The sequence below is a fragment of the Thamnophis sirtalis genome, unplaced genomic scaffold (assembly GCF_051295495.1).
Source record: "Thamnophis sirtalis isolate CommonGarterSnake01/CBP01778 unplaced genomic scaffold, rThaSir2_p1.2 scaffold_1, whole genome shotgun sequence".
NCBI classification, from domain to species: domain Eukaryota; kingdom Metazoa; phylum Chordata; class Lepidosauria; order Squamata; family Natricidae; genus Thamnophis; species Thamnophis sirtalis.
Genome location: NW_028261381.1, coordinates 96,914,091 through 96,929,224, shown reverse-complemented (window position 1 = coordinate 96,929,224; position 15,134 = coordinate 96,914,091). Strand labels below are relative to the sequence as shown.

At 43.0% G+C, this 15,134-nt stretch overlaps 1 protein-coding gene across 2 annotated transcripts; it reads left to right on the top strand.

Moving 5' to 3' along the window:
• The first annotated feature begins 1,671 nt into the window (after positions 1-1,671).
• LOC106540642 (CD59 glycoprotein-like) lies at positions 1,672-9,204 on the top strand. 2 transcript variants are annotated; one of them, XM_014055866.2, is made up of 4 exons: positions 1,672-1,785; positions 5,079-5,161; positions 5,970-6,065; positions 8,683-9,204. In XM_014055866.2, the coding sequence occupies exons 2-4, from the start codon at positions 5,098-5,100 to the stop codon at positions 8,889-8,891; spliced, it is 369 nt and encodes a 122-aa protein (XP_013911341.2). In that variant the 5' UTR covers positions 1,672-1,785; positions 5,079-5,097; the 3' UTR covers positions 8,892-9,204. The 2 variants fall into 2 exon arrangements, with proteins under 2 accessions (XP_013911341.2, XP_087575638.1); XM_087719512.1 differs by lacking the exon at positions 1,672-1,785 and adding an exon at positions 1,964-2,586.
• The last annotated feature ends 5,930 nt before the right edge of the window (positions 9,205-15,134 follow it).

Here is a 15,134-nt window from a genome sequence, read left to right as displayed (position 1 = left end):
TTGATTTAACCAGTGCTTTCCGAATTAATCCATTGGCAGTGTTGATCCAATGCCTTCTGAACCATAAAGTATTCAAATAACATTGCAGCCTACCAAGCTGTGCAAACAGAGCCAACACTCTGGTGTTTCATAGGTAAAGCTATTATTCTCATTGTTTACAGCTTTGCATAATAATGCTATTCTTTTGTAGGAAGTTAAAACCCACTCCTAGAAAAAATGATATATCCTGGGAAATATTAAAAAGGCAGAATATTATATTTTCCGGGATCAGAAATGGACAAACATGTTTTTAGCAGGAAGCAGACTCAGTCTTAATAGCCCCCACTTTTGTCAATGGGCCATTAAAAAGCCTGGGCACTCTATTCTACATAACAAAGTCCTCTCCCTTATCTCCAGGGTGATGGGATTAAGCCATGATAGGATTAGCCCTTTACCTTTCTCACTACAGACCACCTGGTAAAAAGCAATGCTCAACCAAACATGGACTCACACCTTACAGAGTTGTCCCTGCATGACTCCATGGCAGTCTGACAATCAATCAGAATACAAGCTCAAGATCAAAGGCCTGAGAGAGCACAAAACCAGGAACTTTCAGCATCTCGGTCTCTTTTTCTTCTTCACCCAACATCTGGAAGGATGTGATTCCCCCTTTTCTGTTCAGGAGCTCATGCCATGTGACCCTGTTCACCATTAAACCATCTTTCCAAGTAGCCTCCATGTTTCCAGTGTCTTTCCCCACTTGGAACTGAACCCAGAAGGACATTTCTTCCAACTCTTTCATACCACAATATCTATTTGTCAATTAACAAGTTCACACTCTTTCCCCCAGTTTGTGCGGTCTTTTAACTGACGATTTTTTCCTGGCATTAAATGGATACAAGATAGAAAATGGAAATACAGGATGCTAAGCGTATTTTTTTGCCACTTAAAATTTCTCCCCTAAGAAAGTTTTTATATATTTAAAGTTTCATGCAATTATCTGTTGTAGCATTTGAAATATAGGTGTTTCTACTTAGAGCTGCATTGGAAATCCACATTTTTCAAAGTCTAATTCACATTACTTGTGAACAAGGTATCTTGAATTAAAAAATTGATGATGTATTGGCTCATCTGTGTTTAGATCTTCTAATACTGCTCCGGATCAGACTCCGAAGCACATATACATAAAACAACAGTTTCCTTAAGAACGTAGACCTAGTCTGCTATGTATTCTGAGCGCGTCCTAAATACGTTTTATCATAGTTAAGTTTTGGGCACGGCTCGGTTGAGCAAGACAGCATATCACGCGGTAGCTTCCGTCATCAGGAATTGGAGATTGCCAAGTACCCCGCGAGAGAGTCTCGTAAAAGAGCAAGCATTTTGGGTTCCCGTTGTGTAACTGTCATACATACATACATACACCACCATCATCCCTAGAATAAAATGTTTAAAATGTATTGAAATATTCTGTTTCCCTCCCCCTCTTCGCTGATATTCCTATTATTATAGTACGTGTTACTCTCCTCGACCCTTGTGATTAATCTTACAAATATCCCCCTACAGCTTTAGCTGAAAGGCAAGAAATAGCTGTTTATTCTACAATCTCCATGATCATGCAGCCAATAAGGGATAGGGAAGCCTATAAAGTAGCCAATGAAAATCAACATTAGGTTGGCTCCGCCTCGCCCGAGTTATATATATTACCTTCACGAATTAAGAAAATCGGGCGTAGGTTGGCAAGTTTCGGCGGAGTTGAGCGTGTTTTTTCCTTTGACGCGGCGTTGAATTGTCTCCGTTTGCTGCCTGGTAAGTATTGGGTGTTTCCCCCCGTTTCAAAACGAGGCCTCTGGCAGGGCCTGTGCGCTTGAGTTGGTTGCTCCAAATGCTCCTTTGAAATCCGCTAGCCGGTCGGATTGCTAGCTTGGGTCAGCCGCATGCAGGTCGTTTATCGGGGGCGTAGCGTAGATTTTTCACCCTAGGTACCGTCGGGTTTTAGTTTGGATTTAACGCGGGATTGGAATAGCAAGGAGGCACAAAAGAAATGGCGAACGAGTGGGAGGCAAAAATAAAAAAAAAGATTTTAAAAAATAGCGGTTTAGTCTTTCCTGCTTGCTTTGTTTTATTCAGAAATCCAAATTTAACCTCCTCTCTCTCCTCGGGGTAAACGTTTTTCCTTCTTCCCAGAGTAGATAGAAAGTTGGGGGGAAGCGGGTGGCCGCCTTCAAGCCAACGCTGTGAAAGGTAGAAGGCTGGCAAGCAATTTGGACTCGGTTGCCAAAAAAAAAGTTATTAATGGACGTGCGAAAGTGACGCTTGAATTTCAGCTCTTTTGGAGCGGCTCACCTTTTTGGAGACGACGCCTTGTCGCTGCCCCATAGCGTTGTTGCTCCACTCCAAAGGCTCGGGCGCCCCACCCCACCCGACGAAGAAAGATAGCACGCCTGAGTCAGATGGAAAGTTGGGGGAGCCCTAAGCTACGTAAAATATTGCACCGCAAGGTCTCCCAGACGGGCGGCAAAACAATCTTCGATCAACGCCTGCGCCCGCAGACAAACACCGCAGACGAATTATTTGCGGGCGGAAAAAAGCAGGATACACCTAAATAAAGTATGCTTTTTTCATTAACTGCAAGCAAGCATTAAAAATGAAATGAAGAATGAACTCCTCGTATGAGTAACGGATTCATTTTCTTGCTCGATTTCTCAAAAGCAAAACCAAAACCTGTATTTATTAAATGTATAGGCCAGCCATCACACCAGAGGATGGCCCTACATTTAAAATTTTGAGTTAATAAATATTGCCACTAAAAATAAACAAAAATGTCTTAAGATAAAGACAGTGGAGGCAGAATCTTTTCCCAATCCGTTAACTACTTTCAGGATGACACGCCCCTCCCAAGGCTCTAGGCTGATTGGCAGAGCCAGGTTTCAAGGCCTTTTGGGAACCTTCACAAAATGAATTTGCTCCAATGATCTGCTGTGCAGCTTATTGCCATTTTAAAACTTATTAACAACTAAAGTATATATTAAAAAAGGGTGGCCTAACTGTTTAGCTCATGGGTCGTCAATCTGGTCCCTACCGCCCACTAGTGGGCGTTTCGGGATTCTAGGTGGGCGGTAGGGACTTAGGAGGTTAAAACCTCCTTTTGAGCGAGTGCGAAGACGTGAGAAGGGGAGGAGAGGATAGCAGGGACAGGCAGAAACCGAACAGCAGTTGCAAAATAGGAGAAAGAAAAGTTATAGGCAGGAGAGAATTGTTGGCTAATAATAATAAATGGGCTAATTTATTTTACATTTACTAAAAAGTAATCAGCCTTACTTTTGTACATTGCCCTAAGGAAGGTAAAAAAAAGATAAAAAGGAAAAGAAAAAAATTAACAAAAAAGGGAAGACAAATAGAGAAAAGGGGATAAAATAAAGGAGAGTAAGCAGTGTTTAGTCTGGCTCATAAAGTTAAAAACATAAACATGCATAAAATAGAAATAAAAAGATAAATAGCTGATGAGAGATAAATAGTTTGAAATAGTTCTATACTAGTCTCCCTTTATTTATCAGCACAAATACAACACAAAAAGATAAATGTACGTACATTTCTTTTTTTAAAAAAACATCCTCCTTTCTAAAAAATATTCCACACTTGCGCAAAAACTGGTGGGCAGTAGAAAAAGGTTGACTACCACTGGTTTAGCTTATGCTTAAATCTGAATTTGGTGCTACAGCATAGACATAATGTGTTTTAAACTACCCTCGTGTGTCTTTTTAATAAAATATAGCCAGCTTCATACCCCTGCCACATATAGAACACTTACTGTTCATATGTTAAGGATGTGCATAGAGAGGATTGAAAATATTATGGCTAGAAGGACTTAATACTTCCACAAAAACTGGTGAGAAGTTTTAAGAAAAAGCAGAGGAGGATGCAATATATGTGTGTGGTAGTGAAAAGGATTGAAATGTATGGAAATACATAGTTTTTCGGTTCACCCACATAACACCTATCCTCCGCGAGCTGCGCTGGCTACCTGTCAATCTCCGGATGCGCTTCAAGGTGCTATTAGTCACCCATAAAGCCCTGCATGGTAGTGGATCTGGATACTTGAGAGACCGCCTTCTGCCAATTACCTCCCTGCGACCAATTAGATCTCATAGATTGGGCCTCCTCCATATTCCATCGGCCAGCCAGTGCCGGCTGGCAACTACAAGGAGGAGGGCCTTCTCAGTAGTAGCCCCGACCCTTTGGAACGAGCTCCCCGTGGAGATTCGTACCCTCTTCACCGTCCAGGCCTTCCGCACAGCCCTTAAGAACTGGCTAGCCCGTCAGGCCTGGGGACAAGGATAGCCGCCCCTCCCGAATGATGAATGTATGTTGCTTATTACTTTTATTATATGTGTCTACGTCATTGTTTGTATTCCCCCTCCCTGATTTTATGTGAGCCGCCCTGAGTCCCCTCAGGGAAAAGGGCGGCCTACAAATGTTAATAAACAAACAAACAAACAATAGTGTTGATGCTGATTAGTTTTAGCTGTTTTCTCCCCTTTCTGTTTTTTTTCCCATTCCTTTTTTCACTTTGCCAGTAGGAATGAGGTGACTATTTATGCAGTTTAATTGCCATTTTTACTGTTGTACTCAAGAAATGCTTGTACTCATTTGGGATTTTGATGTGTTATGAGACAAAAGTCCCAGATGATATGGGGATGCATAAAAATCAATTTAAGTGATACAGCTAAAATGGTGAGAGACCTCCAGAAAAGAGTGTATTTTGGAGTACTGGGTTAAGTACATAAATATTTTTCTTCATATTGTGATAAATTCTGATTAGTCGATAAAAAAGATTCCAAATTTAGTAATATTTCATTTTAGTGGTTTCACTTTAGAGGCCAGTAATTTAACATCTTTTCTTCAGGCTAGTGTCATTGTCTTTCATGAATATTCTGTCACGTGCCCGGAAAAAATTATATTCCTATTTAGCACTCATAAAAGTTTTATATAAGGCTGGCATAATGACATGGGGTATAGAAAGTTGAGGCTTCGGATACAAATACTGTTGTTCGATTTAGGTTTAGAACATCTGATAGGACAACTCTATTTTTATTATGTAGGTTGAATAGAAGAAACAAGATGAAATCCCTTTTAGTCACTGCTGTCATTACTACCTTTCTTCTGGCTTTGTTCCTCCATTCAGGTAAGTGAACCTCATGGTAAATGGAAACAGAATGATAACAATGCAGGGACTAGAATAATAGAACAGGGAGGCAAAGGTGGCTCATCATTCAAAGGGCTGTCTGGGTCTTAGTTTGATGGTTTGGAATTACACGGATAATATAATAATTATAGAAAAAGGTATATCCCTTTGAATGACAGATTATTGGTTTGAATTGTATGACACTATCTTATATAACCAGTCAAATTGTTGGAGCAATCCTAGTGATCTGGTTTCAAGGGTACTCCTTATCATTTTTGTATGTGTCCTTGAGTCAGTTTTGACTCCTGGCAACTATATGAACATGTCTATGCAGTTTCCCTGCCAAGATAATTTGAAATCTGCAATCTTCTCAGGAGCTAGTTGTGAAGCTATGGATGATGATACAATAGTTGTAAATGCATGGATTGTTCGCAAAACTGGTTTTTTTTTAGCCTTGGCAGCACAGTGGTTAGACTGCAATACTGCACACTATTTCTGATTGCCGGCTGACTGCAATTTGGCAGTTCAAATCTCACCCGGCTCAAAGTTGACTCAGCCACCCATCCGAGATGGGTAAAATGAGGACCCTGATTGTTGGGGGCAATATGCTGATTCTGTAAACTGCTTAGAGAGGGCTGTAAAGCACTCTGTAGTGGTATATAAGTCTGTGCTATTGCCATTAATATTGTTAAAACTTTGAACTGTTGCTAAACAAAACAGTAAGAAAAAACTACTTATAATTTCTAACAGGGATTCCGTTTTAGAAGGGAACATAGTGTTTAGTTTCTTTTTTTCCTTGTTTATTTAGGAAATGCTTTAGTGTGCTACAATTGTCCAATTCGTACCTGTAATGAAACTGAAACCTGCACAGGTGAAAAAAATGCTTGCTTAATAGTATATCTTGGTGAGTATTACTTTATATCTTTTATATTTAATTTCTGATGAAATATACAAATTTATTAATCTGATTTTTAGACTGATTTTTATTATTCTGAGCCGTTTAATGTGCACACAATGAAGTCAGCAATAAAATATCAATATACTGTGTCATCTGGAGGGAACAACCAATACTCCCCCAACCCCGTTTTCATGTGTGTCTTTGAGTTGTTTGTTTGTTTGTTTGTTTGTTTTTTACTTCTGGTCATTGCCTGGACAAATCCTTGCAGTTTTCTTGATAATGTTTTTTGGAAGTAGTTTGCCATTACCTCCTTTGCAGGGCTAGAAAATAATGATTGGCCCCAAATCACCTAGCTGGCTTTGTGCCTGAGGTAGGACTAGAACCCACAGTCTCCTGTTTCTAGCCTGATGCCTTAATTACTACATTAAACTGGCTCTCTCTCCCACTTGCAAAGATAAGAACAAACACTTCCCACCACCATATTACCTGCAGGATGGGAAAGATTTGTTTTTAGTACTCTTAAAAAGTACTGATAATACTTGTAAAATGGCAGATGAAACAAATCTCCAGGGAGGATGTTGCAGAAGGAAAGTGCCACAGAGACTTCTTACTGGATCCTAGAAGATTGCATTGCTGAAGCAATGGGATCTGCAGCAAGTCAGTTCTTACAGGTTGATTTCAATCCATACAAAAGAGAAGGTCCCACAGATAACTAGTCTCTATGCCATGTAAGACTTTTACGTGTGGAATCAGTATCTTGAAAGTCACCTAGGTGGCAGGAAGATCAGTGCCCAAGTGGCCATTTTGTAGAATTTACAAGCTTGTTGGTAGGACCAGCAAACCAAAAAACAATCTGTCCATAATGAAGGGCAGAGGATATCATTCCCTGAGACAAAAATCAAAGGTGATTTCCAGTATGCATTGGGCCCTCAATTGTTTCATTCTCCACCATCCCACCTTCAGCCTTTTAGTCTACAGGAATTGTTCTTCCACACATTAGGGCTGTTTTGTGTTACACAAGTTCTCCTATAGCTGGTTCTGCCAAAGTGCCCAGCCTTACTCATTCTTTGCTTATATACTCCCTTTCATCTCATACAGGTAAAATAGCCATCTCTACAAACAGGCTCCCCCTTGACTAAAAACTAAAATGCAAAACGTCTATTGATTCACTTCAGATACAATAGATTTAGCTTTTATAAAGCTTTCTTCTATATGTTTTGTTTAATGCCTTAGGATAACCTGGCGTATTATCTGTGCAATCTTGAAGCAGAATGCTTCTGGGTGACAGGGATGGGTTGTGGTTAAGTGACTAGCTGATCTTCCAGTAGTTGGGGTTATAAAAGAAAAAAATAAGAAACAGAAGGCTTGGTGCATAGCATAACTTGCAAGAAATCTTGCATTGGAAAAAAGATAAGACATTCTTTTTCCTGGTTTTATTTTTAATTAAAGGAAGCAAAAGCAGGTAGACTTGTGTGAAATTCTAGGGGTTTGAATTTCAAATTAAAAATTTCAAAAGTGAAAAAACTGACCTCTATTTCCAATAATGCACGCTCATTTTCGAATGAAATCTTATGGACTTTTGAAAAGGACCTTGGAGATCTTCTAATCCAAGGCTCAAGCCATCTCCTTCTCCCCTACAGTTTGGGATTATGTCATTTTGTGAATTCAGTTCAATTGACAATAGCTACTCTTTCTCTGGTATTGTTTGTTTTTCAACATTATGTTCAACAGTTAGAATTATACAACTGTGCCTCTATTTGTGTTTCCCCAAAAACAAGACCCAATCTTACTTTCTTTTGGGGGCCCAAAATAAGTAGCAGGTCTTATTTTCAGATGATGTCTTACCAACTTAATTTAGGACCACTGTAGCCATGCCTCCCACACCCTGATGCCTATCATGCCGTTGCCCTTCTGCAACGTGCCAGTGCTGCCGCTTGTGGCAGGAGGCTGTGTGATATGCTGTTGTGCGAGCAGTGGCACCAGCGTGAGGAGCATCATGGCCACAAGCAGCAGTCACACAGTAGCGCAAGAAGTGTCATGGCATGGGAAACCTGGTTACGGTGGTCCTAAGATAAGTGAGTACGGGGCAGTTCCACATGCCCTAGCTTCATTTTTATGCATGCACCTTGCACACCCTTGTACAACCACTTGGTGGGCAGAGCTTAACTAGGGCTTATTTTTGGGATAGGTCTTAAGTGCAGGCATGAAAATCAGGCTAGTTTTTGGAGTAGGTTTTTTTTCCAGGGAAACACAGTAGTAAATTCTTGTCTTACTAAAATATTTTAATTGTGCAAGCTATGACTTAAAGTTTTCTAGTGAGTGGCTAAGGAATCATTGCTTATTTTACTTTCTCCCTTTTTAGTGGGAAAAAAATAAATGTTTCTTATTTTTTCTGTTTTATTTGGCGTAAGGTTGTTATCAAATGTTGGGAGAGGGGTAATAAAACACAGATGGTAAAATCTACCAATGAAATAAATAGTCTAATAATATCATTTTTAATTAACAACTGATTAAAAAGACTGAAATTATTGAACAGACTATATTTTTCACCTATATGCACAATTTTTTTTTAATTAAGTAGAATAGAACCTAACTTTATAATCTGGTTTTTCTTCTTTTTAAGGTTCACATAATACATCTCGATGCTGGAAGTATTCTGATTGCAATGTAGACTTTCTTTCACAAAGTTTCTCAACTAAAAACTTCAGATACAAATGCTGCCAATCGAATTTGTGTAACAATGCTCCAAATCTAGTAACTAGCAAAATATTTCTCAATGGGGCTTTCTTGCTCACTGTTGCTCATATCTTAAAGTCTTTAGTCTGGAACTGAAACGGGGTCTTGTTTTTCAGTTTAAAAAGATACAGGACACTGGTGTCATTTGAGAAATGGTTCTTGGTGGACAAGATTAAATTATTAAGATACAGCATTATGTAGATAAAATTTGTTTGCTGTACTGCACTTCTCATATTTTTCCTTACATTACTTAATTGGAAACTTACATTTAATCTGTAAGACATTCATATTAGCCAAATGTGGCTGTATAAAGACTTCCTTTTGTTTGGCTCACCTTTTTGTATCTCATAAAACTGCCAACTACATTTTAACTTGCAAGGAATTGCCGCAATAAAACTGCTGTTGTATATTTATGTCTGGATTGGGTTTTTTTGTTTACTTTAAGGCTCTTTTTTATGGCATAGCGGAAGCTTCTCCAGTAAGCTAAACCATTCTAGTCATAACAGTGAATGGCACTTTTGTGGATGGTTCCTTATCAACACAAGAAATATAATGGAAGGGTTCCTGCAAGGAATATAAATCCTTCCATTCCCCACTATCCTGCCAGAGCTGGAGAAGCTGCTTGGAGAAGCGAAACGTCTTCAAAGAAAAACAAAGTCCGGTTGCCTGCTGAAAAATGGACAACCATGACCTGGATGGCTGAGAATCTCTACAGACTTCCTTATCAACATTTAGTGGCTTGTCTGTGATTAAACGAACTGTCCAAATTCAGACTGGCTACCATTCCAATATAGCACTTTCAAGCCTATTTATATAGCACTTGTTAGAGTACAGTCACTCCTAGTGGGAAATGATACTTTTGTTTAGACAACATGCTTAAACTTAGAAAAGCTTGATATTAAAAACTGGGACTAGAAGCAGTGAGAAAATATGTGTTAATTTGCCTGTTGGGAGAGGCCCCCAGTGTGGGTGCACTTTGCTGGAGTTGGTTAGTTGAGTGAGAGACAGACAGTACCTCTGTGCTCTTGGTTCTTAATCTTCATTTATGCTTTTACAGTTATTTATTTATCACATTTTAAAACCATCCATTTCCTTCACACAGGGACTCTGGGTGATGTATAGTAAAATATTAAAACATGAAAACAGTATATAAAAGTTTAACAAGCAGTATATAAAAATTTAACAAATGGGCAAAGGTAATTAAAAACCCTTAAAAATTGACAGGCAAAGGGAGTGCTAACAATCCCCACAGCTATGCTCCTATCTGGCTCCCCACAAAGGCCATTAAACCTTGCTTTCGTTCCTTTCTGGAAGGCCAGGAGAGGGGGTCTGCTTCAGTTCTGATGGTGGGTAAGGGGAAGGATTATTCCATAGGGTAGAGCAATGGCAGAGAGAGGCTCTCTTCCTGGACCCTGTCTGTTGGAATTCTTTAACTGGCATGGTCCACAGCATAGCTATTTATGCTTTTATGCCATTGGAAGCCACCTGGAATCTCTCTGGATAGTGAGATGGGTGGCACATTAATTGGATGGATTGTCCTGGTTATCAAATGCATTCTTCTTTTGCCCTAACTTGGCTGCATAACGAGGTGTTTTTTGAAGATTCCTCCATATGGAATGGACAAGAAGGCATTATTTGAGCAGCCATAATCACTAGTAATCTTGGTATTTTTCTATCGCTCTGCTGCCATTTACTGATCATCCAAATTTTGTAGCCCTGAAAGAAGAAACGTTCTACAACATTTAAATTAATGTCATAAAATCCAATCCAATAACTCCACATAACTTAAGTTTGGGAAGAGGATTAGAGAAAGAGAGTACTTGACACGTGACCATAAGAGCAGTTTTTTTCAATGTTGTTGGACTTGATATTGATACAAATGAACAAGAAGTAATGACGATATCAAACATATGTTTTGACTGATGTCCTTCCTCCAGTGCACGTCTTTCTCCAGTAGGTGGAGACACCATCCAGGCATGGGTATGACCATCAGGATCCAATACGACTGGGTCTACAAGTATTAAAGCCACGCCCACGAAGCTCCTCCCCAGAAATACACTCAGTCGATCCTTCGATTAGCTGTGTCTCCCTATCTCTCCTTGCTAATTTCTTTAACTTTAGCTAAAAATCCTTCCAAATTCTCTCAAACTCCTTAATTGGCTTCCTCTTCAAATTGCTGTCAATCAGGCTCCTTCCTCGCTCTTTTAGAGCGCTACAGTCTTTACGAGGTCTTTGCCTCTCTGTGCCTTGGTTGCCTCAACAGCTAAGAGACCTCGTGGCCAGCCTACAAGGTTCGCTCTCAGGCTCCCTCATTACCGCTCGCCTCTGCCGCGCTGCCTGAAGAGCACCAGAAGTTTCACTTCAAGGCTCCGGAGGGACGATCGCTGCAATTGCGCCACCGGAAAAGCCTCCTTTCATCGCGGCGACCACAGGCTTCATTTGCCAAGCCGCCGCCTCTTGCCACCAGCAGCGTCATTTGTCGGCTCCGAATCTCTCCTGGCGCCGGAGCGGTTGGGCTGCAAACTGCCGGGCGATAAGCTGCCTTGCCGGCTCACCACCTCAGCCCTTCCTCAGGGCCTTGTCTACTCTGAAGGCAGTTAATTTAGGCGGGAAAGCAGCAGCGGCCACTTTGTTTGGGCGGGAAGCCACCTACGATGCTTCACAGTAACTGTGAGTAATGGTGACCAACGGGACCATTCCTGAAGAGGGGGATTCACCCAGTCCAATTGCCCCCTCTGCTCCAGTCCCCTCTGAGCCCAGGAGCAAAAAGAGAACCTATAACAAGCCTTCTGCTACCAAGCCTGCTAAGGCTTCTAGGCCTGCTCCTCCTCATGAGACCCAGGAAGCTACTACTCCTAGTTCACCTAATGACAATGCCTCTGAGCCTGCTCCTCGTAAGGCCACTTCCAAGACCAATCATTGCTCCACTCCTGCACCCGCTCCTAGGGTTTCTCCTCCATCTAATTTCAACCCAATGTAGGACCTCTCCACTGATATTGAAGGGGATATCCCCCCCCCCTCAGCTTCTCCCTGGAACTCGGAGGATGGGATTGGATTTCAAGGGGATGGCAGAATCACCCCTGACATAGATGTGGGTTCCCCTGCCCCCAGGGCTGTCTCCATCAAGCCTGATGATATGGCTGACATCATAGCAGCTGCCATTGAGTGGGGCATTGCTGCAGGCCTTCAGCATCGACCTCCTGCTGCTACCATGCCTCATTGTTCCACTTCCCAAAAATCTAAGGGGTGTGTGTGTTGTTCCAACCAGTTCCCAAAGGGCGACTTCTGCAAGTGCTTCTCAGCCTCCTGCGGTGGATACTGAGGAGCAGGTCACTCATGATTCCGACCTGTCAGAGGATGAGAATTCGACCCCTGCTTCTTTTGCCTTATTGGGCCTGTTCAAACCTGCCTTGTTTTACTCCCTCTTGTTTAAAGCCAAGGTGGTTTCTGGTATTCCGGCTTCTAAACCATCCTCCTCTTCGGAGGCAGACAAGTCAGACACCACAGATCCCATCTTTTCACGTCCACCGTCGAAAAGGACAGTTCCTTCCCCGAAACTGTTTCTGGAGGTGATTCAAAATCAGCGGGCCTCTCCAGGGTCAGGGCCCCTTCTAGTCTGGACAAACAGTTGTATAATATCAGCCCAGAGCTCTATAAACTTTAGGAGGTTTCTTCCATTGATCTCCCAGTGGTGTCTTTGTCATTGCCTAATGCGGCCTCCACTGCTCCAGAGGACGCTCTCCGCCCTGAGGACAAACACTTTGACCAGTCACTGGTAAAGGGCCATCAGTCCGCTGCATGGGCGGCCAAGGCCACCTCTTCTTCATTTTTCAACAGGGTTGCCCTTCGTTGGCTAAAGCAGATGCAGGACAGGATCCCTCCTGGAGATTCCCGCGCTCACCAGGATATCAACAAGCTTAAGGCGGCAATGAAGTACGCAGCAGATGCATCTCTGGATGCGGTACGTTTCTCTTCTAGGTCCATGGTTTCTACCATCACCACCAGACGTCTTCTTTGGCTGAAGCAGTGGCAAGCGGAGCCCAGAGCAAAGTGGTGCTTGGCGTCCGCCCCCTTCTCAACCGGTCTGCTCTTTGGTGCTCCTCTGGAGCCTCTCTTGGTAAGTCCAAGGACAAACGCAAGGTGCTTTCTTCTGCAAACCACAAGTCTGACCCTAAACCTTTCTTTCGCAGGTCGTCCTTTCGTGGGATGGACAGGGCATTTGCCTACCCCGTCCTCAGCGCCAGGTTCCCCCGAGGCAGGGCCAGCAGTTCCAGGACAGGTCCAACCGAAACTCCCAGCGATTCTCCTATAGAAAGCCCTTCAAGGGCGGTTCAAACCGTACCTTTTGAAAGCAGAAAGGAAATTTCTGATGACCTCCCTATTGGGGGATGCCTGTCCGCCTTCGCTGATTGCTGGGATGACATCACCAGAGACTCCTGGATCAGGCGTACCGTCCGGTTTGGCCTGGCCCTGGAATTTCTTTCCAGCCCCCCGTAGACTTTCGTACCTTGTCCTGTCTCTAGGGACACTTCCCAAAGACATCTGGTTGAATTAGCTATCGGTCATCTCCTCCAAATTCAGGCCATCGAGGAGGTTGGGCAGGGGTTTTATTCCCGTCTCTTCATAGTGCCTAAGTCTTTGGGGGGTTGGAGAGCAATTCTCGACCTCAAATTTCTAAACAAATTTATAGTCTACCGGAGGTTTAAAATGCCTTCTCTGTTGTCCATTCTGGAGAGCATTCAGCCCAATGACCTTCTCTCTTCCATTGACCTCACAGAGGCATACCTCCATATTCCCATTCTTCCAGATCACAGGAAATTCCTCCGTTTTTCTTACGAAGGGAATCACTTCCAATACCGAGCACTACCATTTGGCTTATCATCGGCCCCGGGGTTTTTTATTAAGATCCTTGCTGCTCTGGCTGCCCATCTCAGATCTCTGCCAGTTAGAATTCTCTGTTATCTTGATATTTTGTTACTATCCGGGTTGTCACATCAGGCTCACCGGGACGTCCTTCAGGCCCTAGAGGACCACGGATTTCTGGTCAACTCGAAGAAGCGTCATCTGCAGCCCACGACTCGTCTCACACATCTGGGGACAGTGATAGACACTTCTCTGGAATAGGTATTCTTATCCTCAGAGAGACAGGTGAGCATTTGCGACTTGGTCTCATCCATCCGCGACTAACAGGCGGTTCCGCTCATTCAACTATCTCAACTTCTGGGCAAGATGGTGTCCGCTTTCCACATCGTGCCGTGGTCCAGGTTCCACAGTCACCAACTCCAATGGCTTCTGCTCCCGTATCAGAAGACAAACTGTAGTTGCTCTACACACAGATTTCACCTGACCTCGGAGGTAAGATGATCCCTACAATGGTGGCTCTCCCTTGCCGTGACAGATCTCTCTTTCGCAAACCCCCATGCATCACACTAACGACGGACGCAAGTCTGCAAGTCTGGGGAGCTCACATTTTGTCACACATGGCCCAAGGTCTTTGGTCACGCTCCGACCCGAGGAACAGTATCAACTGGTTGGAGCTGAAAGCCGTGTTTATTACCCTGCTTCGTTCCATTCTCTTGTGGCCAATGCGCAGGTGCTTGTCCTTACAGACAATACCACCACCAAAGTACACATAAACCGGCAGGGGGGGACAAAATCCTGGCATCTAATGACTCTGTCTTTACAACTGATATCTTGGGCGGAAACTCACCTGTTGTCGCTCAGGGCCAAGCGCATATCAGGGGTCCAAAACACTCAGGCAGACAACCTCAGCCACATCCACATCGATCCAGCAGAGTGGAGCTTACATTGGCGCATCTTCCAACAACTGACTGTCAGGTTCGGGCTTCTGGTTCTCGACCTCTTTGCCTCCCAGGACAACACTCAGTTACTAAGGTACTTCACTCACTATGCGACTCCAGGAGCAGAGGGCGCGGATGCTCTGAGGAGCAAGTGGCCTCCGGGCCTTCTCTATGTCTTTTCTCCTACCCCACTCATTCAGAGGGTGGTGCGAAAACTACTGGAAATGTACTTCATGAATGCTTCATTACCCTATCAAAGCGGTCCCCAACCATACTGGCACCAGAGACCAGTTTCATGGAGGACAATTTTTCCATGGACTGGAGGCAGAAGGAGGAGCGGACAATCTATATCTCTCACATGGACAGTTTTGCTTACCCGCCGTTCACCTCCAGGCAGACAGCCTATATCATAACAGGACACACCCCGGTACTGGTCCATAGTATGGGAGTTGGGGATCCCCGCCCTATCATGTTTAAAAGTAATTGGGAACTCAAGCTAAAGGGAGAAATTCATTTTCAAAAGAAGAAATGGGTTGAA

Coding starts and splice junctions, on each gene's coding strand:
- LOC106540642 (XM_014055866.2), top strand. CDS start 5,098: ATGAAATCCCTTTTAGTCACTGCTGTCATTACTACCTTTCTTCTGGCT. Junction 5,162..5,969: donor GGCTTTGTTCCTCCATTCAG/GTAAGTGAACCT, acceptor TTGTTTATTTAG/GAAATGCTTTAGTGTGCTAC. Junction 6,066..8,682: donor TTGCTTAATAGTATATCTTG/GTGAGTATTACT, acceptor CTTCTTTTTAAG/GTTCACATAATACATCTCGA.